Source organism: Carassius carassius, chromosome 4, assembly GCF_963082965.1.
Source record: "Carassius carassius chromosome 4, fCarCar2.1, whole genome shotgun sequence".
NCBI lineage: Eukaryota > Metazoa > Chordata > Actinopteri > Cypriniformes > Cyprinidae > Carassius > Carassius carassius.
In genome coordinates, this window is record NC_081758.1 from 18,058,018 (window position 1) to 18,081,146 (window position 23,129).

The 23,129-nt window shown below is 37.3% G+C and overlaps 1 protein-coding gene across 1 annotated transcript; it reads right to left on the bottom strand.

Annotated features, from left to right (window-relative positions):
* Window positions 1–21,933: 21,933 nt before the first annotated feature.
* LOC132134755 (uncharacterized) lies at window positions 21,934–22,808 on the bottom strand. The gene is made up of 2 exons (XM_059547141.1): window positions 22,204–22,808; window positions 21,934–22,111 (listed from the first exon to the last, which is right to left on the bottom strand). Exons 1-2 carry the CDS (start codon window positions 22,806–22,808, stop codon window positions 21,934–21,936), a joined length of 783 nt encoding a protein of 260 aa, XP_059403124.1.
* Window positions 22,809–23,129: the final 321 nt, after the last annotated feature.

Sequence of the window (23,129 nt, forward strand, 5' to 3'; positions counted from 1 at the left end):
CTCACAACAGAGCCGGAAGAGAAGACAGTGCTGAATAAAGTCATAATTTTTGTTATTTTTGGACCAAAATGTATTTTCGATGCTTCAACAAATTCTAACTGACCCTCTGATGTCACATGGACTACTTTGATGATGTTTTTATTACCTTTCTGGACATGGACAGTATACCATACATACATTTTCAATGGAGGGACAGAAAGCTAAATCTAAAATATCTTAAACTGTGTTCCGCAGATGAATGGAGGTCTTACGGGTTTGGAACAACATGACGGTGAGTTATTAATGACATAATTTTAATATTTGGGTGAACTAACCCTTTAAATAATAGTTTTGCAGTAGAAACTATCATTATCATGCTGCCATATTAAAATGACTGACATGCAAACTGTTCTGTCATACTGTATAAAGTAGCAAAGCAATAGGCCACAAGAGGCTGTATGTCATAGTTATTTTATCATGGGTAAGGGGTGTCCTTAGGCACAATGTGAGACAAGCAGATAAGAAATGGTGGAAATAGCAATATGATAAAAGACAAAAATTCACATGTCCCTTCTTTTCCTTTAAAAAAGTATAGGTTACAGTCAGACTTTTACAGACCAATATGAATGGTGCCAATCTGTAAACATTAAAATACTTTTGATTTCCACTGTTAAAATAATATTGCAACAAGTCATACAGCATGCACATTAACATAATTTAATTCTTAAAAAAACACTGCCATGATAACAGACATATAAAATCTTAAAAAAAACAGCACTGAACAAAAAAAAAACAACAAAAAAAGAGAGAAAAAAGTAGGATTTACTTAAAAAACTAAAATCACTCAGAAATTGTTAGTAAGTTTCATAAATAATTACAAAGAAATATTATTTATTAACTTAGTCATCTCCTAACAGTTCAATACATTACACCAAACTAAATTTGGCCACATAATTAATTTATTATTTTACCCCACCAATAAAAATTGTTACAAAAGTCGTCAAACCACCAAGATTTGCCATTTTCTGATCCCTAATATATTTAGTAATTATGGAACAATACTCTTAGTAATATCGTTGCTGTGGTGTTTGAAACAACAAAATAATAAGTTCACATCATATCTTACATTTACTTCATAACTATTTCTTTTCTGTAACTATTTCAAGCCCCCTCCCATCCTATCCCTGCATATTCTGCTTCACAACAATCACATTCCACCAAAATGTCCCACTGTCCTGACAAATATCCATTAACATAATTTTTCCCCCCTTTCCCACTTTTGCCTTCTCAAATTTGGTCTGTCTCCTATTTGTGCAAATGATTTCTTGAAATCCATGAGCCTATAATCCTATTAATACAGCTCTTGTCTATGTTACATTTATTTTCCTTCTAATCTCCTACTCCGGCCTCCTCTCTCTCTCAGTCTCTCTCGTTCTTTCTCATTCTCTCTCCTCTTGTCCCTTGGCTGACCCCGGCCCACGTACTCTCCTCTCCTCTCTGAGAGAAATTCAGATTGATACCAAATATAATGATCATTGCGGGTTTCATAACAAGCTTCCTGATGGTGTGATTAAGGACTGTTTAGCTTGAATGACCGCGTCAGCCATCTTCTTGAACTGAGGGCAGACTCATGCCAAACCGGAGAGAGCCAGATGGGAATGTTTACAGTGTCATTCTGTGAAACGCTATCAGTACTTGACCTTTTAGCTATTATATGACTACGACAGTACAGGCCAGATAGTTGCAGAGAAAGCTCTAAGAGTCATACTTTTTAAAATTCTACATAAACATCACATTGAAATGATTTGTGTACTCAGCATACTCACATAGAAGCAGTGCATGATGGGAGTTTTTCATAAGAGCTTACTGTAACTCAAAAAAAAAAAAAAAGGAATAGAGGTATTTCCTCCTTTAACCAGATCGCCTGCATGTCTGCCTTGATGTCTGCATAGGAGATGAAGGCCTCACAAACACCTAATCCTAATGGAAATCCTTGTCATACATGCCCCAGTAATGGTTTATGGTTCTGACCATAAGCGCCAATCCAAACCTAGTCCTCCAAACCCATAAACCAATCAGTTCCACTGCAAAATCCAAATGAATCAAGTCCAAACTCTTCAGATGGCCACAGACGTGCTCACTTATCATCTCACTGAGAACAGCCGCAAGTAGAGTATTTTTACCAGCTCAGAGCACTTCATGGGGTGTAGATACATTCTAATGAATGTGAATGGATGAGACTTGAGTGAAGCGAAGACATGTATTTACACAGGATCTAGAATCTTCTTCTTACATGCTGAGAGGAATATGACAGTTTACTAAGCTCCTCACAGGATGAGGGAGAGATCCTGATGGAAAGCACACTGTGGACAATAAACGAACCACATTAGCCAATCGCAGTCTGTAGTATGGAGGAAAGATTCATTTTTCTTTTTTTGCAGGCATTTGAATGTGAGAGTTTAGTTTTACAGTATGTGCTTACAGTAAACACTCACAATGTGCATTTTCTCTCACACCAGCAAAAATGCAACCATGTCTACGGCAGTCTTTTTTTATATTAATCATCATATCAACACATAGCTCATTATGGAAATGTATAACATATGGCAAATATGTGCAGATTTACAGTCTGTGAAATCCTTTTGCAGTTTATATTTTTCTTTAATAAGATTAATATTCAAAGGCACCAAATATATGGTGATTTGTTGTCATAGTCAGAACCGGGCAAGATCTTCTCAATTGGAAAGAAATGTTTGCAAAGAGAGGTATAGTGGTGGATGTCAGTCAATGAGGGCAGAACAGTAAAAGTGAGGCATTGAAGGAGTAACTGAAAAGTTTAATGTGGCTTTCAGTTCACCCCATAATGCTTTGTGACTGATGAAACATTCCCATGATTCACAGAGGCCTCTGTCAGCAGTGATATAAAAAGCCCTAGAGGCAGGGACCAGCGCCTAGCCTCACAGTTTCAATTTCAACTCGTTCCTCAACAGAAAAAAAAAAAAAAAGGAGCAGACATCAAACCGGTACGCGGATATGTGTCATTAATTAAAAATCATGTTAAAAGGTGTTGAAATATTTCTTGGGCTGACATATGAGGTTATTTGCATGTCTTGATGTAACACAAATAAACAGTTTATACACCATGTGTATAACCAGGATTTTCAGGGAAGACACTGACTAACAAGAAAATGAATACATTTCATTTACATATCTTACCAGTGTCTGTGACCAAAAAAAATATAATAAAATAAAATAATAATAATAATAATAATAAATGCTGATGTAAAAAGAACTGTGACAAAAAGAAAACCCCTATGAGTCCCTCATAACCTCCTGTTTGTAACTGTAAAAGGAACCAATGATAATAGTGCAGAGAGAAGAGTGGAGAGCAAATGGAAGCCCTCATTAAAACATCTCCAGCTGTATAGTGGAGTAAAAAGCTTGAACAAGGTGCTCAGTGATGTTAATAGAGATCAAATGGAAAGGTAGTGCAAAAAAAAAGAAAGAAAAAAGATGAGGGTTCATTACTCTGGTGGAGGGTAAAACACACAGAGACAACTCTCATAAAGAGACAGCTATAATGGGTCAAGCTAATTAACATAAGACAGACAGACCAATAGTGTGGTTATGATGAGGAGGAATAAGTATCAGTTAGATAGACAGAGAGCCTCTAGGTCAGATTTTGAAGATGTCCGTTTCACATCGGCGAGCGGAGATTCTTTGTTCTCATTCTTTTTTATAATTTGATCACTTCCTATATTTTCTTAAAAGAGAAATAACATCCTCATAACATTAACAATAACATTACCCTCCACCAGAGTATGAATAGTTTACACTTTAGATTAGGGGATGCAGAAAGTGTTATAAATGACTTGTGTACATATACAAATAATTTGTAACAGGTAAGAAAGGTCTACAAGTTAAATGTAACACATTTACAAGTTATGAATAGTTTACACTTTAGATTAGGGGCAGAGGTGGGTAGTAACGAGTTACATTTACTTCGTTACATTTACTTGAGTAATTTTTTGGGGTAACGAATACTTTTCGGAGTATATTTAAAGATGGGTACTTTATACTCTTACTTATAAATTTTTGGGGAAAAATCTGTACTTTTACTTCGTTACTGTGGTCGACGCTCCTCTCGTTACTTTATCTTAATGCAAAAAATGTTATAATGCTTCAGTTTATTCCAAACGCGCCGTCTACTTTTCTCTGGGCAATGAGCGATGCCCATTCGCGAATGATTCATTCTTTTGAGTCAATTCTGTTCAAAGGCTTGATCAAACCAATTGGCAAACGAGTGAATTGGTTCATGAATCAGTTTGAATGAGTCGTTCAGTTCCCTGCCGCACGCGCTGAGCGTCTGAAGTGGTTCACTCGGAGTTGTAACGTTTAAGAACAGAAAGAGCGTTGAAAACGTGGCTGGAACTGCACTGAATTGAAATCTGCAAAGGTTATTATTTGCTAGCGATGGAGATCCTTATTAGATGAACACCGCGTGTGCTGTCTACTGTTTAACAGGTAATAACTTGGGCTACATTCGATTACAGTACACGATACCACTGTGACATTAGTTAAGTTGTACGTGTGTGGCTTATAACAGAGGGGAGTCAAGTTGAATGCAGCTTCCAAAAGACAAAACATAGCCGATTAAGATTTTATTAATTTTAATACAATCACACTGGTGCAAGTACGTTCAGCTAGTCATATTATCAGCTGCTAAATTCAGATCTGTGATTGCTTGCTGGCGCTTAGCCAAAGATAGATGCGTTTATACAGCGCTGCGCATTATAACAAATCACACATGATTCTTTTGAGCTTATTAAAGCATTGGCCAATCAGAGGCGTTCAGATGAGTCATCGCTAAAATGCCGGTGCTTCCTTCACTCGCTCACTGACTGAATACCTCTTTCTGGCGAATTCTCTCGCAGGAACAGCAAAGTGCAGATGTGTGTACGAATCTTTAATTAAGATATTGATTTCACAGTGTTAACAGTTTCAGTGATTTTAATGGGAGTTTCTGAGAGTGATTGAAATCTAGACTGTCAGTGAAAATTATCTTTAATAATGTAAATGTTATTTGCTCTCTTTCTGAACAATGAAAGATTAGTAGCAATATTTATATCACATTAACTTTCAATGTTAAATTCACATTTAATATAAAGTCAGTCGTATTAAAAATATGTTATGGCATGACACCTATATCTGTTACTTAAGTAAACAGACAGGGTTTTATAATAAATTACATAAATTGGAGTAAAGGCTGATGAAATATATACATTTATACATGCACACATACATTACATACATTTTATCTATATATCTAAATAAAAATAGGCTCAGTATATATGACCCAAAGTAACTAGTAACTAACTACTTGAGTAGATTTTTTATCCGATACTCTTTTACTCTTACTCAAGTAACTATTCAAGACTAGTACTTTTACTTTTACTTGAGTAAATATTTCTAGAAGAACTTTTACTTTTACTTGAGTACAGTTTTTGGGTACTCTACCCACCTCTGATTAGGGGATGAAGAAAGCTTTGTAAATTATTTATTCATGCGTTTACACATCATCTATAACAGGTGTTGAACACTTTGTAGTGTGTACTAAGTACTGACTGGTGAGGGTATAGACAGCTGTCTTCTCTGACACATGGAGTCTTTAACTCTGTGCACCTGGTGTGAGCTTCAGTGGATCCACACACTCCACACAGAACACAAGTCTATGCTAAGAGAAAGGATTTAACACAAGCCACTGGAATCACCTGACTAAGGCATTATAAATGTTTATCCACTTAAAAACATATGACTTACTCTTAAAAATAGTGCTTTGCAAGTTTGTGCTTTTGAACACAGACCAGCTAACAAATTCACCAATAAATCATATACTGATCATTTACTAATGGTTTGTTCATCATTTGTTCATTATTAACAATTGTTTATTGAGATAATCATACAAAACGATTTTGACATAAATTCCTCAGATATTTATAAGTGATAAATAATGTTATCAACTAATAACTTATAAACCATCTACTAATGATACGTTTGATTTATTTCATGATTTCAACTTTTTTAAGATAACTTACAACACATTTGTAAATGGCTAGCATAGCACTCATTAATAATTTATGAACATATTGTCATGTTTTGTAAATGATTCGTTCATCATTAACCAATAACTTATGTGACTTATAACTGGATTAATAAAACATTATTAAAATGTTAACTTATTACTTATTAATAATTTATAAATGTACAGTCATGTTTTGTAAATGATTAGTTCATCATTAACTAATAATTTATAAATGACTTATAACAGAACATTATTATAAAGTGTTACCTTCTTATTATCAGTGTTGAAAACAGTTCTGCAGGATAATATTTTTGTGGAAACCTTTTTTTTTCAGGATTCATTGATGAATTGAAAGTTCAAAGAACAGCATTTATTTGAATTAGAAATCTTTTGTAGCATTATAAATGTATTTGCTGTCACTTTTCATCAAATGAATGCATACTTGCAAGAAAAAGCAATTTTTTAAACAAACAAAACAATAAATAAGATAATTCTAAATAAATAATTGCATTTATTAATTAAAGGGTCCCTGTGATGTCTAAGTGTGCCATTGGGGGCCCCTGGTTCAGAAAGCATTGAAAACCCCTGGCCTATATAATGAAAGGTAACAAAATGATGATGTTTTCTCTGCTCATATGGCAAAAAAAAAATTGTCTCATTACTTTATTCTCTCTCACCCTGTGTCTCTCTCTTTCTCAGGTGAAAGCTCCTCCACACAGAGGAAATAAGGGGGAAAATGATGATCCCCCTTCCAGGCCTATGTTTTATTCCTTCCCCTGTTTTTCTTCTTGTCTGCAAAAGATGCAAGACTCTCAGGCCAGGATGACAGAAAATCGAGGTTGCAGTTGCTGAAATCCCTCCTGTGCCTTCAACTCTAAACACAGGGTCAGCTGTCATCCTACAGCTATGCACGAATCTACAGTATAGAGCGGAGAAGTGAGAGAGAAAGAGCAAAAAAACCTTGTGCCAGATACTACCATTTTTTCATGTCCCAGTGTCAAACCAATTATGTCTCAAGCAGAGCACTGTCAAAACAAGAGAGGTTAACCTTCAGTCTGTATTCATCTTTCATTCAGACTTATCAAAATAAAGTACAGGAAAAACGTTATCAGCCAATATCACATGCACACAATAGGTAACAGGTAATGGCAATAGGCAATAGGTAAATCATAGCTATGCTAATATTTATTAAATCAGCATAACTGTGACTTTTTTCTTATATTTTGTCAGGACCAAATCAATCAAATAAATAAAAAAATAATGTTAAATAATAAATATACAATACTGGTCATATTTTCACCCCCCCCCCAAAAAAAGACAAATTCATTAATTTTAATAATCCAGTGAGATTTTTATATGAGCAAGGGTTTTGATAATAGCCAGTGCTCTGCACAGAGATCTGATTTTACCATCATCCAGTCCATCTTGACCTGTGTTAAATTACATTTATACATAACTACATTAAGTAAAATATGGATTCATATACTTTTTCTTATTATTATTGAACACTCCTGGTAGATGAGAATTAAGTGCTTTTTATTAACTTACAGTAACTGTAAATTACAGTTACTGTAAGTAAATAAAAAGCACTTAATTCTCATCTACCTGGTTTTTATTTACTTACAGTAACTGTAAATTACAGTTACTGTAAGTAAATAAAAAGCACTTAATTCTCATCTACCTGGAGTGTTCAATAATAATAAGAAAAAGTATATAAAAGTATATAAGTATATAACAGACTGTAACATAGATATTTTAAAACTGACAGCTTGGTATGCAATAGGAAATGGCACTACATGATTTATTGAAGAAAAAAATCCTTACCACATAATCAAACACTTTACCCGCTCTAGAAATGTGTTTGTATGTAATTCACAGTGAAAATAAGCATCTGCCTTTGATGCAAAGATACACAAAGATGATGCCACTTGTAAAGGTCTATTATGAATGACTAAGAGTCTGGTAGTAGGCAAATGCAGTTTGAAAACACATCCTCATATTAGATCTATGGCTGCAAGTGAAAAAAATAGAAGAAAAGCCTCCATAAAACCTTGCCTTTACTGCTTATAGCATTATCTAGCTTATGTGTATCATAAAAGGAGAGTAATTCATCTATAAAGTAATAAACTCCAGAATAAGGAGAGCATATATCCAGTGCAACAATACACCTCGCTGGGATAGATTAAACATGACAATATGATTTACAAAGTTCACCTATAAATTACCAGAATATCTAATAGGTTGAATATTCAAGTCGGGGGCAATGCTGAAGTCTTTATCCTGCAGCTCTGGGTCACAAAGAATGTCTGACATCAAGCGTACGGGTCCTGCCACGGTGTCACACAATGCACTGTATCATTCCTCCGTTAATAAAGGCATGGCCGGCAGTAGGGCTTCAGAGCAGAGGCAAAGTTATGGAAAATATTTCTCTCCCAAGGACATGGCACCAGATGTGCAAAGACTTATGGGAGCAATCATAGGTGGCCAAGGCTTGGGCTGTGTGAGGCCTTATTAAGTTAGGCTGCAATCCAGCACCTTCAACTTATTAAGTTGTCAAGAGTTGCAATGATTAAAACCAAAGAAAGGTCACGAGCAGACCTTCGGCATTGTGCAGGGGCTGGTATTTTCTTTAGAAGTGCCGGCCCTAATGAAGACATTTTACACTTGCAGGTGGGATTTGATGAAATGGCTCTTTAGCAATGAGTTCTTGTTCTTTGTCTTCTTCTCCTTTTTTGTACGTCTGAGAGGCTTGTGCAAATCTTCAAAAGGTTTGCTGTTTTTTTTTCTTCTCCTTCATCTCATCGAAGGTGGAATACAGAAAAATTAACTTATTCAGAAAGACAGGATGAATGGGAAAAAGAGAGAGAGGCCTGAAAGAGAATCAAAATCGTTTCTTTCGCCAGTACTCGAACGACCGGTCTCACTCTCAGATGGTTTTGCATACGATCATCCGTGGAGATCAAAGCTGAGAAGGCCACGGTAATAATTACTGGCTGGATGCGCACTCAGAAACGTTCAGCATGGGCAGGGCTCTCGCCTAAATATCAGCCGGCACGTTCTGCTGATGAAGGGATTTTAATTTCTGCCAGTTTCATGCCATCATCTGCCTATGGAGATTATAGAAACACAGCAATCCGCCAAGAGTTTTATTGAGAGCTGTCACTAGTATATGTCTCAATGCCCGTGGTTCGGGTGCATTCCTGATATACCATAATTCCTCAAATAAAAGCCGGGGCCTTTATTTACCTGCACTGCAGAAAGTAACAGGCTTTTATTTGAAGCAGGCTTTTATTAGAGGCAGGCCTTTATTTCTAATTCCATCTGTTTGATAAGTAATTGTTTTAAATAACCTGGTTTAATTTAAAAGTGATAGCGTTCCAGTGGACAGAGATCATAACATTAGCACAGAATCAGTTCAAAATCTATCATCAAAAGAACCAGTTCGGTTCAGACACACTCTGTGTCAGTCTGCTTCACGCTGAATAACGCATGCGCAGTATCATCAGCTCCTCGGTTCTCGAATCGGACGCGTCTGACAGAAACGGTTCTCAGTTCAGTGTACTGGTGGTGATCCGAAAACCGATGCAACCTTTTCTTTTCTCGAGAACGAGAAACGCTCCGGCAGTGGGCGTGTACGTTCGTTATCTGGCTCTGCTGCACAAATTATCCCCCGGCCTTTATTTAAGACCGGCCTTTATTTGTCCGTGTTGACCACGCCCCCGGCCACTATAAGAGGCCCGGTGTTTATTTGACTACCGGTTTTTATTTGAGGAATTACGGTATTCACCTTCCAGGTCAGATGGTGTGCATGGCATGTGGAGTGGATTGCCACTAAGTTGTGTTGAAAAGGTAGTTTGCTTGGCCTGAGGGTCAGAGGATTGGTCCGAGAACCTTATCTATTGTAACAAGACTAATTTTAGTCCAGGCAAGGTCTTCACTCTTGTGACACTTCAGCCTAGTTTGACCTCTCTAATACAAGAACATAAACCGTGAAGCCACAAAGACCGAACTCACACGACAACTATTTTCCCACAAAAGCTACAGCTTGGTGACATCGTGTAGTCGATTTCGGTAATACAGCTCTGGATATTGCTGAAACATAAGGTGGAAAGACGGAGGGTACAGAATGTGTCTGTCTCATTTCAAAGCGTGCCCTTGACATCTTTGTAGATTGGCTTTTTTTCTCTCTTGCCTGCATTGCCCAGGACACTGCTACAGCTACAAATTGCCAATGACATATATGCAAAATGGGGGTCATACAAAGTTCTCAGTCATTTTATAAAGGAGACACATATACTGTGTTTCTGTCAGCTTGCTAGAGGTGCTGTGTGACCTCTAAAAACTATTTTCATATACTGAAATATATATTGAATAGCACATATTGCTGTATCTCCAAATGAGAACTCCCATGTAGCGAGAACTCATTTAGCTGTTCTTGAGGCTAGTGTCACTGTCAAAGTTGAAATGAGAACAAGCAAATGTGGTTTAGGGGCACATGATTTCTGACATTGTTTTGCAAAAGTTGCTTGTGCTCTGTGAAATGCCAAACTTTTCTTTAAGCACACTGGGAATGACTCTTTGACTGCTTCACAACATTAGCAAACAGCTGTCAAAAAAAAAATAATAATAATAAAAAAAATTAATAAAATAAAAATATAAAAAAAAAAATGCATTGGTTAACATTCTGTTCTTTAAGGTTACGGTGACCTATCTACATGCTGCAGGATCTGCACATAGTCAAAGCTGCTGAGATGCCCCCTTCCTTAGGCTTCAAATGTCCTAATTACTCCTATATGCCTCACAGGTCAAGCCGAGCTTTCCATACTAGCCTGGCACCATAAGAGTATTCCCCACTCCATTAGCATGACATTTCAATACATAGGGCTAAATGTTCCCACTCCTTAAACTCTCAGCCTCCGAGGATTTTGTGGCCTACATAAAAGACTTAGCTTAGACCTAAGCTGCTCCTTTTTGCTGTTGGGGGGAAATGCTATCAGAGAACTGAATGAAAAAAGTTTGTTCCAATTGAGGCAAAGCAGAGAAATTGAGCTATGACCGTGTTGCATTTATGTAAAATGCAAGACACTGTGAAGCTTGACGAAAAAGAGGTATGCAGATTTAGGGACACATAAGGGTTCATGCAGAAATTAAATAATTTACTTACAGTACATGTTATATGTTCAAACAAATATTTATGACATTCTTCTGTGGAACACAACAGAAGATATTTGAAAGAATATCATGGTTATCTCTGTACCGAAGAATATCATGGTTTATTTCTGTACCGAAATAAAAGTGTCTTAGTTTTCATGAACTGCGTGCCAAATTCGATAGACTTTTATGATAAACAGACAGATATTTTATTCATTATTCACTAAAAACCTTGACATCCATCCAAAGCATGTGCATAAGAGTTCACATATGTATGATTCATGACCGAATGTTTCTTTTAAGTAATTTTTTTTTTTTAATTTTTTTTTTTTTTTTTTTTTACAAATAAATTGATCCAGTTCGTAAAACTAATTCATTAACAAATCAGACTGATCTAGTTCCTAACATCAACTGTTTGACTATATAATCTATTGCATGTCTTCAGAAGACTTACAATATAGCACATGAGTCGTATGGACAGTTTTAATGATGCTTTTGTGTTCTTTCCACAGCTTGAACGCTCCAGTCCCCATTATTTGTAATTGCACTGTGAAACAGCAATGAGCTCATTATACAAATTTTTTTTTGGTGTTCTGCAAAAAAGAAGAAATAGAAATAGAAAATGTCAGCCATATTTAAAACAACATGAGGGTGAGCAAATGATGACAGATTTTTTTATTTTTGGATAAACAATCCCTTTAATGACTGTGTGTACAGTGTAGTAACATCAATAAATGCTTAAATGATGCACAACATCAGAGCACTTGTATTGTCTGATACTGTCTGAATATTAGTTCAAAAGCAGCCTTGAATCAATGTTGTCTGGTGTATTAAAACCAAGTGGCAAGCATTACCAAAAGAGAAAGCAGATGAGTATGATGTGTTAAATGCTGTTAAAAGACTTGCCTTCGATTTCAAGTGCAGCAGCGCCTCATTCACTTTGTTCGCAAAGCAGAATCTATTAAGGATGTAAAAGCTCTAGCTGTCCCTTTTTCATTCTCTCTTTCTCTCTCTTGTCTAACAGTTCCCAGGATACCTTTTGCTGCACCTGAATTCTCACGTTACCTGAAACAAATTGCCTGAAGAAATCTGCACCGCTTCTGGTCTTAAAATGCAAAGGAGATGCAGAAGCTGGCCTGTTAAATCAACAACACTCTCATGTTTATGTTCCTTTTTCTTGTCTTTTTTTTTTTCTTAACACCCCACTTAATAAATAAATAAAAGATGAAAAAATTAACTTTATAGTCTCTGTGCACTTGTGGTTTGTGCTCTGGGTGAAAACCAGCACCGTTGCGCAATAACTCTACAAGATGAAATTTCACAGTGTGTTTTGAGATAATATGATATGAAAATATGTTGGCGACGCAATTTTCATCACAATGGTGGAATGCGAGATACTCACTTAAAGACATAAGAATCGATGGGCTGTTTTTCTATGTGACCTGCTGTGCAGCATCCAGCTTCATGACTATTTAATTTGCTGCTCAGAGAGCAAACATTACTCCTTTGCTATGTGAAATACGCAGTGATATCTTACATATCCATGAGACTACTAAATGCTTTTTAAAGAGAAATAAAACATATTTAGACATCATATTGAATGACTGAATTAGTGAATCTGTGAGGCTACTATACTAAAAAAGCACAAGTAGGAGAAAAGAAAACCCTCGGGTGATCTCTTATATAGCTGGTATCTGCATGCTAGATATAGATATAAGACGGGAAGCCGGCCGGGGAGCCCATCCTAATGCAGTCGGAATGACAGAGAAGAGAGTATCCCTTGTTTCCTTTTCCCCTCTTTCCTTTCCTCTATCCTTGCCGTTAGAGAGCTCATTATAGAGTATGCAGAACTCTGAAGGAACGAGCGAGTGAGAATTGTGGGATTTCTGTACAGCTGTAAGCGACACTGCCATTCTCCCCTTACAGTCGGTTTCTGACAGTCTATTGATTGCCAGCTTTCCAAAGATTCCAAATCAGTTTTGGGATTTTGCTTACTTGCGACTTGTAGAGACTTGTAGTCATTAATCCAGAGATCTGATTGCAGATCAGCTTTTATAGACAGAGCCACTAATGACTTATATATCTCAGATGGATGGGGAACTTCGAAAAACTCTGGCTTAATCACTTTTAGCCCTGTTGCGTTAATAAAGATTTCAAATCCCCATCCACTCCTGGAAATGCTTTGAAAGAAGTCAGGCTTATAATGATAGACCGGTTCAAAAGGTAACCTTGTGCAGATCACCTATTGTGGCAAGGCCTGCAGAACAATGCGGAGCTCCGCTGAATAACAAATTTCTCAAAAAAAGCAAGGAAGAAGAAGTGAAATAACATAGCCGGGTTCACACCGAGTTCATCGGCAGAAGGCCAGCAGTAAGGAAGTGAGAAAGAAGAGGGAAACAGGGAAAACTTTTCTTTTTCCCCTCACTGGAGCCATGCCCCCTGCTCATAGGTGTTGCTAAAATGATTAGCTGCCAGCAATCGGCCTGTCGCTGAATCAGCTTTGAACTGGTCAGGGTCGACTTATCACATGACCAGCAGCCGTTTGCGGCGGTGGGCTGATCCACACTGTCAGGTGAGAGCCGCGTTTTTCTTGCATAATTCTCCAGATGGGAGTGATGAGTTCATAGGCACCACATTTGTGTGTGTGTGGGGGGGGGGGGGGGGGCTGTTGACATATAATCATTTCAGAAGGGTGAGCGCCCCAATATGGATTCTGTAATGTAGGCAAGTGCACTCACACACACACACACACACACATTCGGAGTGAATGACAGTGGGTAGACAGAAGGAGGTCAATAAAAGGCTGGGCTTATTGTCCCATTTTCACACTCTCCTCACTCTGGGCTCATCACTTGTAGCAGCAGGGCAAGATGTGTGTGGGTACGGGTGTGTGTTTGTATGCACCATACACCATCCCAATTACCCAATCCCAAATACAAATCTCCTGGGTCTGCTTTATTACTACAGCATCAGTGGAATACAAACAGATGAAAGTGTTTTTTTTGCCTTCTTGTTTTTAATCACATCACCTTTTCCTGTGGTTTGATGAGATGACCCCAGTCATCTGACCCGATCTGTACTGATTTGTGGGGATACACTCTCTCTCCTCCTGAGACAAAGTTTCAAGCCTTCGCCTCACTGTCTTTGTCTGACTCTCATCCATCCACACAAAGCATCAACTAAACTCACTCCTGCAGATTAGTAGCAAGACAATGAAACAGAAATGTGCATGCAGGGGTGTTATGCTTCTGCTTTTTGAAATGGCACCACTCGCAGACTTTATTCAGTACTTTCAATAAATGAGAGAAGACATGAAAAAAAGTGTATTTATTTTGAATTGTAAATTTAAAAATTATATAATTAAATATACAAACAAATAAATATATAATTGTATTAACTTATAATTGAAAGAATTCTGATAATAGTCTTGTGATTTCACATACATAAACTATAAATATACCCGTATGATCCAAATCAAAATAAATTTTACAAAAACACTAATTATCTATATAAATACATAAAACAAAATAATAATGATAATAATAACAATAATTTCCACTACCATTTAGAATTTGGGGTTGGTAACCTTTTGTATGTGTGTGTGTGTGTGTGTGTGTGTGTGTTTGAAGTCTTCACTAAGGCTGCATTTATTTGATAAAAAATACAGTAAAAGCAGCAATACTGTAAACAATTATTACAATTTAAAACAATCATTTTCAAAGTGTAATTTATTCCTGTGATGGCATAGATGAATTCAGTGTCACCTGATTTACTCTATTATTTAGTACCAACTTCTTTCACTTTTTTTGTATATAATGCATATGTATATAAATACATAGCAGCATGAACATCAGTTGCATTATATGGAGGGGAAAAAAGTTCTTATGATACATCATGATGATGGGTTTACGTAAAATAAAATCTGAGGGGCATGTGTCCTCACTTCTGTGTGAGCTAGAAAGAGCAGTGATTGTTTAAGATGCTTTAATCTGTTGAATGAATAAACATTTAGTTGTGCCATAATTGTGTGATTCCATGTTTGCACAAATAAGATACGACACATCGCTTTCTTTGAACTGTTGTGAACAGAATGTATAATTGTGCAAAAATTTGTCATGAGGTGATAAAATGAACATTGATTTATTTGTTTAATATCTGTTCTCCTGTGAGTGTTGACTGCTCTAATGTGAAACGAAAGCACACATCTCATTTGCAGTAGTATACAGTACAGTGCACTCTGTTCAGTCGGCACACAGTAAGTGTTAATGGCTGCATGTCACATCCACCTGGGTTTGTATGCTTGTTTGTTTGTCACTTTGTTACATTGAATTGCTGGCAAGTGGCACCAATGCACACTGGCATCATGCCCTCAGGGGTGTAATAGTTTCTCTTACTCACACTCACCCATCACAATTATCATGCCACAACCACTCAGTGCTCATTGGAGGTCATCGCAAATGGTAAATGGTGTGTGTGTGTGTGTGTGTGCGTGCGTGTGTGTGTGTGTGTGTGTGTGTGTGTGTGTGTGTGTGTGTGTTTGCATTTGATGAGGTCAACCCACAGCCTCTCGTTTCCTCATGTCTATCCAACACAGTGGAGGCATTCCAAATGACTGTACAGAACCAGAGGAAGGTAAAGACGTCATTATCTGAATCTCAACATTGGCCTTAGCTCACAGACCTACCATTTTGAAGTTAATGGCAATAAATGTACAGATTATCTTGGAAGAAACATTCACACTGGACATTTTATAGAACAAGTGCCATTTTAAATCCTATTTAAGATAGCATCAACACAAACAGCCATAAACAGCATCAGAAGAGTGCACTCAGTCATAAATAAACTAATATGAATAAAAAATCAATGCCAAAAAATCGCATGCCAGAAAACAGTAACACTTGCTGTAGCTAACTGTAGAGAATGATATTAGCTACACTAAGGTTCAGTTTTTTGGGGAAACCTCAAATGTACTGTAAGTCACTTTAGATAAAAGTTTCTGTCAAATGTGTGTGTGTGTGTGTGTCAGTTTGGGGGGTTCAAACTTTTTAAAATACAATTATTTTATTTCAGTGATTTGTAATTGATAAAATGATTTATGGAACATTTTAACCATAATTTACAGTGTTAAGAGTTATTATAGTAACTAGTTGGAGAAACATAAAAATGTATTTTTAAAATATATTTATGTCTGGCTGACATTTTTACAGCATTTTGTATTATATATATATATATATATATATATATATATATATATATATATATATATATATATATATATATATATATAAAAATATAAATATATATATATATATATATATATATATATATATATTTATATATATATTTATATATATTTATAATGCATCTTTACAGAAAAATGTGCCAAATGTAGATTAAAAAAAATAATACAAAAATAGGGTAAGTTATGTATGGTTTGTCCAAGGTACATTGAAATTGAACTATGGCATATATTTTGTTCAGATCCATCATAGCATCTCAAATAAGATAGCCTGATCTTTTCCAATCTTTAAATATTTGTACACTCTTAAAAGTAAAGGTTCCTTACTGGCATCTAACGCATAGCTCTATGAAGAACATTTAACATTCATCGAAGATTTTCATTGCAAAATCAATAAAGAAACTGTTCACTGAAAGATTCTTTTCAAAACCCAAAATATTTATTTTATGATATTGCTGCAAAACCCCCCTTTTGGAAATTTTCTTTTATAAGCGTGTAATATTTACTTAGCATATACATATTGTTGAATAGCATTTGGCCTATATGTTGACTGGCCATCCTGGACTCCTAGTACTCCCTATGGCCAGTCCATCCCTGGCCAAATATTAATCAATTCAACATCAGCTCTCTTAAGTGAGCCCATGTGGCATTGAATGGAGTCCACTCCATGGTTAACATGTGTCTTAGTCATTTAGCATGCGGGTACCATGCCATGATGACTTTTAACCCCAGAGGAGGGAACTTTATGGCAGACCTCAGGGAAGAGCCCCAAGGTAATGGTAATTTCAGTGTGAAATGTAGTCCCTGGTAAAAAGGTCAAAGTATCAGCATAAGCACACTTGAGTCAGGCTTAAGGCTTTTTCAGGACCGCCAGTACAAGACTGACCCCCATTCTCTTCTGCAGATCCTCCAGATATCCCTACACCTTCCAACCCCACAGAGAGAGAGAGAGAGAGAGAGAGAGAGAGAGAGAGAGAGAGAGAGAGAGAGAGAGACTGAGAACTGTAGAGAGCTGTGTTGAAGAAAGAATGGGGTCTGGTAAGATGAGTGGGACTCTGAAGGACCGCTTCACATCCCAATGAGAGAATTCGGTGAGGAAGTGAGCTTGTGTATGCAAGTGATCGATACCAGCAACCCATCTTGCTCGTCACACATGCAAACACACTCAGGGTGCAACAGTGCTGTCTCACCCAGCCTCGTAATGAGTGTGTAGGCTCAGCATTGGCAGATGGGACAAATGCCACCGTTGCAGAGCGTGTCACTCAGCTGTGATAAGATGTATTAGAGAGGAACCGCTCCTTAAATCATGAGAGTATAAACATATGTTGTTTGTGCTACTTTGTTTGCTTCTGGTTGGATTTTTTTTTCTGCCTGTTTTATTTGTGAACTTGCTGTGATATGGCAGGTCTTCAACAGCTGGCTGAGTCAAAGATGTTTAATCTGGCTAAATTTATGGAAAAAAGGAAACAGAAGACAAAATGTTAAAAATCGCTAAAAGAGTCATGAAGTGATGTGCTGCTGTATGTTGGCAGACTAACATAACAAATATCTGTCAGAAAGGAAAGCTATTTGTCTAACACTGCCCACATAATTTGTCATAAACTGAGCTCTAAATGAATATTTGGGAGGAGGATGCAGAGCTAATCCTGTCAATCAAAACACAAGGACCTACAATAGCGTTCAAAAGTTTTGGGTTCAGTAAGAATTTTAATTATTTATTTTTTTTATGTTTCTGAGAAGTCACCTATGCTCATCAAGGCTGCAATTTTTTTTTTAAATGCAGTAAAAACAGTAATATTGTGAATTATGTATTTTAAAATGTAATTTATTCCTGTTCTGGCAGTACAACATGGATATTGTCACCTTCACTTATCGATTAATCTACACCAAAGTGCTCTGGTGTCTCAACAGAGGGAGGGTTAGACAGAAAACAAGGGAGGGGGAATGACAGGAAGAGATAACTATTAATTTCCCTTCAATCACTCCATTAGTTAACCATTCCTACTTGAAGGGAGCAGCACTGTATAACAAGACCTTTAATTACAGAGAAACATATGTGCCCCTATTTGGCAAGAACCACTCACAGAGAAAGAAAGTGAGAGAGAGTGAGAGAGGGAAGGGGGGCACAGATACTGGGGTAGTTTTACTGAGGAGTGCTATATAAAAGCTGAAAGTTGGGAGGTTGGGCCCATCTAAACTGTGTTTTCATAATAAAAACAGTGTCAGGGCTAATTTCCCCCACAGACAGCATTTAACAATGAGCAATGCAGCAGGTTTTAAGAGGCTGCCACGAAACACGATCCCAGGAGCATTAAGCATATTTTCAAACATGTGGGAATGTTTTCGCTCTGACATAAAAGTCGACCTATTCCCAAGCGGCAAGCCTAGCTACCTTCAAATAATGTTCGTTTTGACAACTCTCTGCACTGTTTTGTCCAGAATTAACCTTGAAACAAGCCCACATCTTTGAAGCTTGGTCAATGATGTGAGGAAAAAGCCTGGTCGAGGTCAATAACGCTGACGATCACGGCAGCATTACTGAAAAATGGCTCGTGAGCTAGAATTTTGACCCTGGTTAGGTGATTGCCACGAAGTGTGGAGGGATTTGAACTCGTCTTGAACCTTGGTCATTAAGTGGAGAAAGAATGTTGACATTACACCATTGTGTACATTGTGATCATCACAATCACATTGGTCACAGTGTACGACAAGGGGTTTCCGAAGAGTTCAGCGAAGCGAATGCACAAGGAGGACACATGTGGAGTGCAAAAAGAGCAGCCAAAACAAATCAAAACAAGACAAGACAGGAAGCTTTCAATAAAGCAGGTAAGATGGAACGAAGTGCACCTTGATAAGGCAAAACGTCGATGGGTGGAGGATCAGTGGGACACTTGTAATGGATGGCAATGGATTGTGTGGTTTAAAATTACATCTGGTAGGTCGAGCATTGCAATTTCTCTTCCGAATAAATGTTAACCTATAATCCCTCTGCTAAGAACACCTGCTTTGTTTGTCCTCGCACCCATCGATTGCACTGTATTGAATGCTCAAACACAGTGCACATAGATTGATCACCACTAATTAAATGTTCTCTGCATGTTCCTTTCTATGTTCCTCAGCTCGCCCGTTCATACACGAATGCTAATCTGCAAACCATCTGATATTGGAAGGTCCAGGTTGGGTAATGCATTTTGATGTAATGCTTATTTTCCTCTCTTGATTTTGCCAGGCCAAATCAGTGGGTTTGACCTGTGCTCTCGACCTCTAACCCTTGACCCTGACACATCTTACCAGGCTCCACTCCAGGGGCAGAAAATTAATACAGGGGCCACAACTTGTTAATTGTCGAAAAGATTGGCTAACTGATTCATCACCTCAGTCATGGCCAAAGCTTTGGTTTGACCCCTCTGAGATCCCACAAGGCATCTGTAAGCAACCCCAGCTGTGCTTTCATCCATAGCTGATGTTCGCAGCATAATTATTCAGTATCGGCCCCCTTATTAATCAAGTCAATGCTCAGCATTTTAAATGGAAATTGCGGGATTAATACAAGCATTCATTTTGTCTGGACAAAATCGTGATGGCTTTAGCTCTGCTAATCAAATTGGAATAAAAAAGCAAGCTGAGAGGAGCGGATGATTGAATTAGGAGAGGCACTTGGGCCACCCACACACACCTTTACGTTATGCTGCACGATGCAAGCAGGACCAAGTCCTAAACCACCGATGCCCCAAAATAAGGGCTTCATGCAAATGATGAGATCTTTTCATACTGAAGTGGATATATAGTTACAGATGTGTGTGGCTAATTGCTAATCAGTCTTTAGATCATTAATAACTGTGAATGTAATGTAAGCAGTGGCAAAATGTAACATTTTATCTTACATCAAGAAACACCAAAAACACATTTCAGGGTTTTACTAGAGTTATATATCAGCATGATTTAGCTGGAATATAAAATTAATTTCTTTATATTAGAATGATTTCGGAAGGATCAAATAACACTAATGACTACGGAAATAGCTGCTGAAAATTCAGCTTTGCCATCACAGGAATGAATTACATTTTAAAACACTGAAACAGGAAAGAGTTTTGCAATATCAAAATATTATATTGTTAAACATTAGACTATACGATAAAATAATTGTTATTAAAATATTTTGTTATTGGTGTTAAACTTGAAGCTTAAAAAAAAAATATATATATATATGATAAACAAAATCAGAAAATCGTATAATTGTTTAAATATTGAATTTTAAATTACAAATACAATACTAATTGGCTATTACAAATGTTATTACAAATGTTTAATCAGTGTAATAGTGTTGGTATTGATGCAGCAAAAATGAGCTTCATAGTTTAGAAAAAAAAAGGTAGCATCATCCTTCCTTACAGTCAGAATAGCATCATAAGTCTTGTGATTAATTAGTTAATGAACAGGTGGGCACGTCTAGCATCTGTGCTTTTCTTATTATTCAACCTTGCCCAGAGGTGGAAAGAGTACTGAAAATTTGTACTCAAGTACAAGTACAAGTACAAGTAGTTGCTAAAATAATACTCAATTACAAGTAAAAGTACTGGTGTTAAAAATCTACTTAAGTAAAAGTACAAAGTACCCCTCTCAAAAACTACTCGAGTACTAATTACTTTTTAGCCGGTGATATTTATTGAATAAACATCAAATCCATTGAATCAAATCAGAAATATGAATGGATTAAACACAGGCAATTTGTGTTTTATACAAATAAACACGTATAAGCCCAGTAATGTGTTTTGAGGGCAAAGGCCTTAAAAACTCTAGGACATTTCACTTTCTGAACTTTTTGTTCAGTTTCAGCAGAAGCTGATTTTCAATGTTCACAGAGTCTATCCGGCTTCGTTTGGATGTGAAAAGTAGACCTGCACAGCTAAAAAGCCGTTCACATGCAGCAGAGGCAGGCTGAGCTGTGTTTAACTTCAGAGACAGCTTCTTGATTGCTGGGAAGGAATGAAGCAGCTCCATGTTGTCCGAGGCACATGCAAGGTAACCATCAAGCTCAAATGGACTTTGCAACGTTTTGGAGAGTGGTCTGGAGAAGAAATCGTCATCATCAGATGACTCTCTTTGAAGTTCACCCTCATTCTTTGAAGTTTCAAGATGTTGTTTCAAGTATGTCAAGGCTGTAATTTGAAAACAATTACTTAAATTTATGGGAGAGTTTTTGTAAACCCACACTTAAATTATCTAAATCACAACAAATGATACTTTAATAACAACATTTTAGGCCTGCCATGACAGATATGTTATAAAAGTATGCATGCTTATACAGGTGTGCAGTTATAGACACAAATGAGATCATATAAATTTGAAATTACCAGCTTCTATAACATCTGCTCTGTCAGTCCAGGAGGTCTTGAACTTGGGTAAGAGGACTGCAGCAGAAGCCAATTCTGGATCCTCCATCATCTGTCCAAAACGCTTATGCGGGCCATTTTGCAGGGCTCTAATGAGCGGTGTGCAGGTCTTGCTTGATATCTCTAGTCTGTTGAGTTTGGATAGAAGCTGGTGGATTACTGGCAGCAGCCATCAAATGTAAACACTGGAGGATGTTTGAAGCTTTCATCAGTGGCTTCATGGTGATGCTATACTCCCGGAGGAATGCAACTTCTGCAGGACTCAACCTGGAAGATAAAACATGTTTATAACAAACAACTAAGCCACATCATGACTATAGGGAAAGACTGCATACATGGTAACTACTAATATTACTCACATTTTCACCTTGAGTTCGTCACATACACCCCTAATGGAATCTTCACCTTTCTCATCAATGATGCGTATAATTCTTTCAGTGGCAAGACAGGTGGAATTCCAACGTGTTGCATTGGGGCGAATGATCTGTAGCCCACACTTGTCCTCTATCACTTCACTAGCCAAATGAGATCGCCCAGTTTTGTTCCAAATGGCCTGGCATTTTGCAATTGTTGCACGAAAAAGCCTCTTGTAGGTGTCATTCATGGCCTCTGCAAGGGAAGCATCAGTTGTTGCCACAAGATTTAGCAAGTGACATGCACATCGTTGATGAGGGGGTAGTTGATATTCCATACCAGAGTCTTCATCAAGGATTGTACTTGCATCATGATACTCAATATGGTCACTTGCGTCAAGAGCATCCATGTCTTCTTCATCGTCATCTACCTCTGCATCTTTCTGCTGTCCAGACACATGGAAAGCTTTGAGGAAGTTGGATCCACTATCGGTTGTGGTCCTTACTACTTTATCTCTAATCTTGTATTGACAATTGACATCATCAAGAGCACCAGCAATCACGTCAAATGTGTGAGACCCCCTTAATCTTTTGCATGCTAGTCTCCTCATTAATCCAGTGGCTAGTTACACCAAGGTAACTTTTCTGATGAGCTGACCAACAATCTGTGGTGGTTGCAACAAATTTGGCTTTACCCAATTCTGCAATCAAAGTCTTCTTCATGTCGTCAGCAGCATCACAGATTCTGGTACGGACGGTGGATCTGGAGATGACTTTGGCTTGAGGTTGCAGTGTGGTAATTAATTATTTGAAAGCTGGCTGTTCTACCACTGTAAATGGCTGTACACTTTCACATATAAAATTGATGATTAGCTTGTCAACAGTTGTTTGAGGGACACGTTTGCTTGCAGCTGCTAACATCACATCTGGTA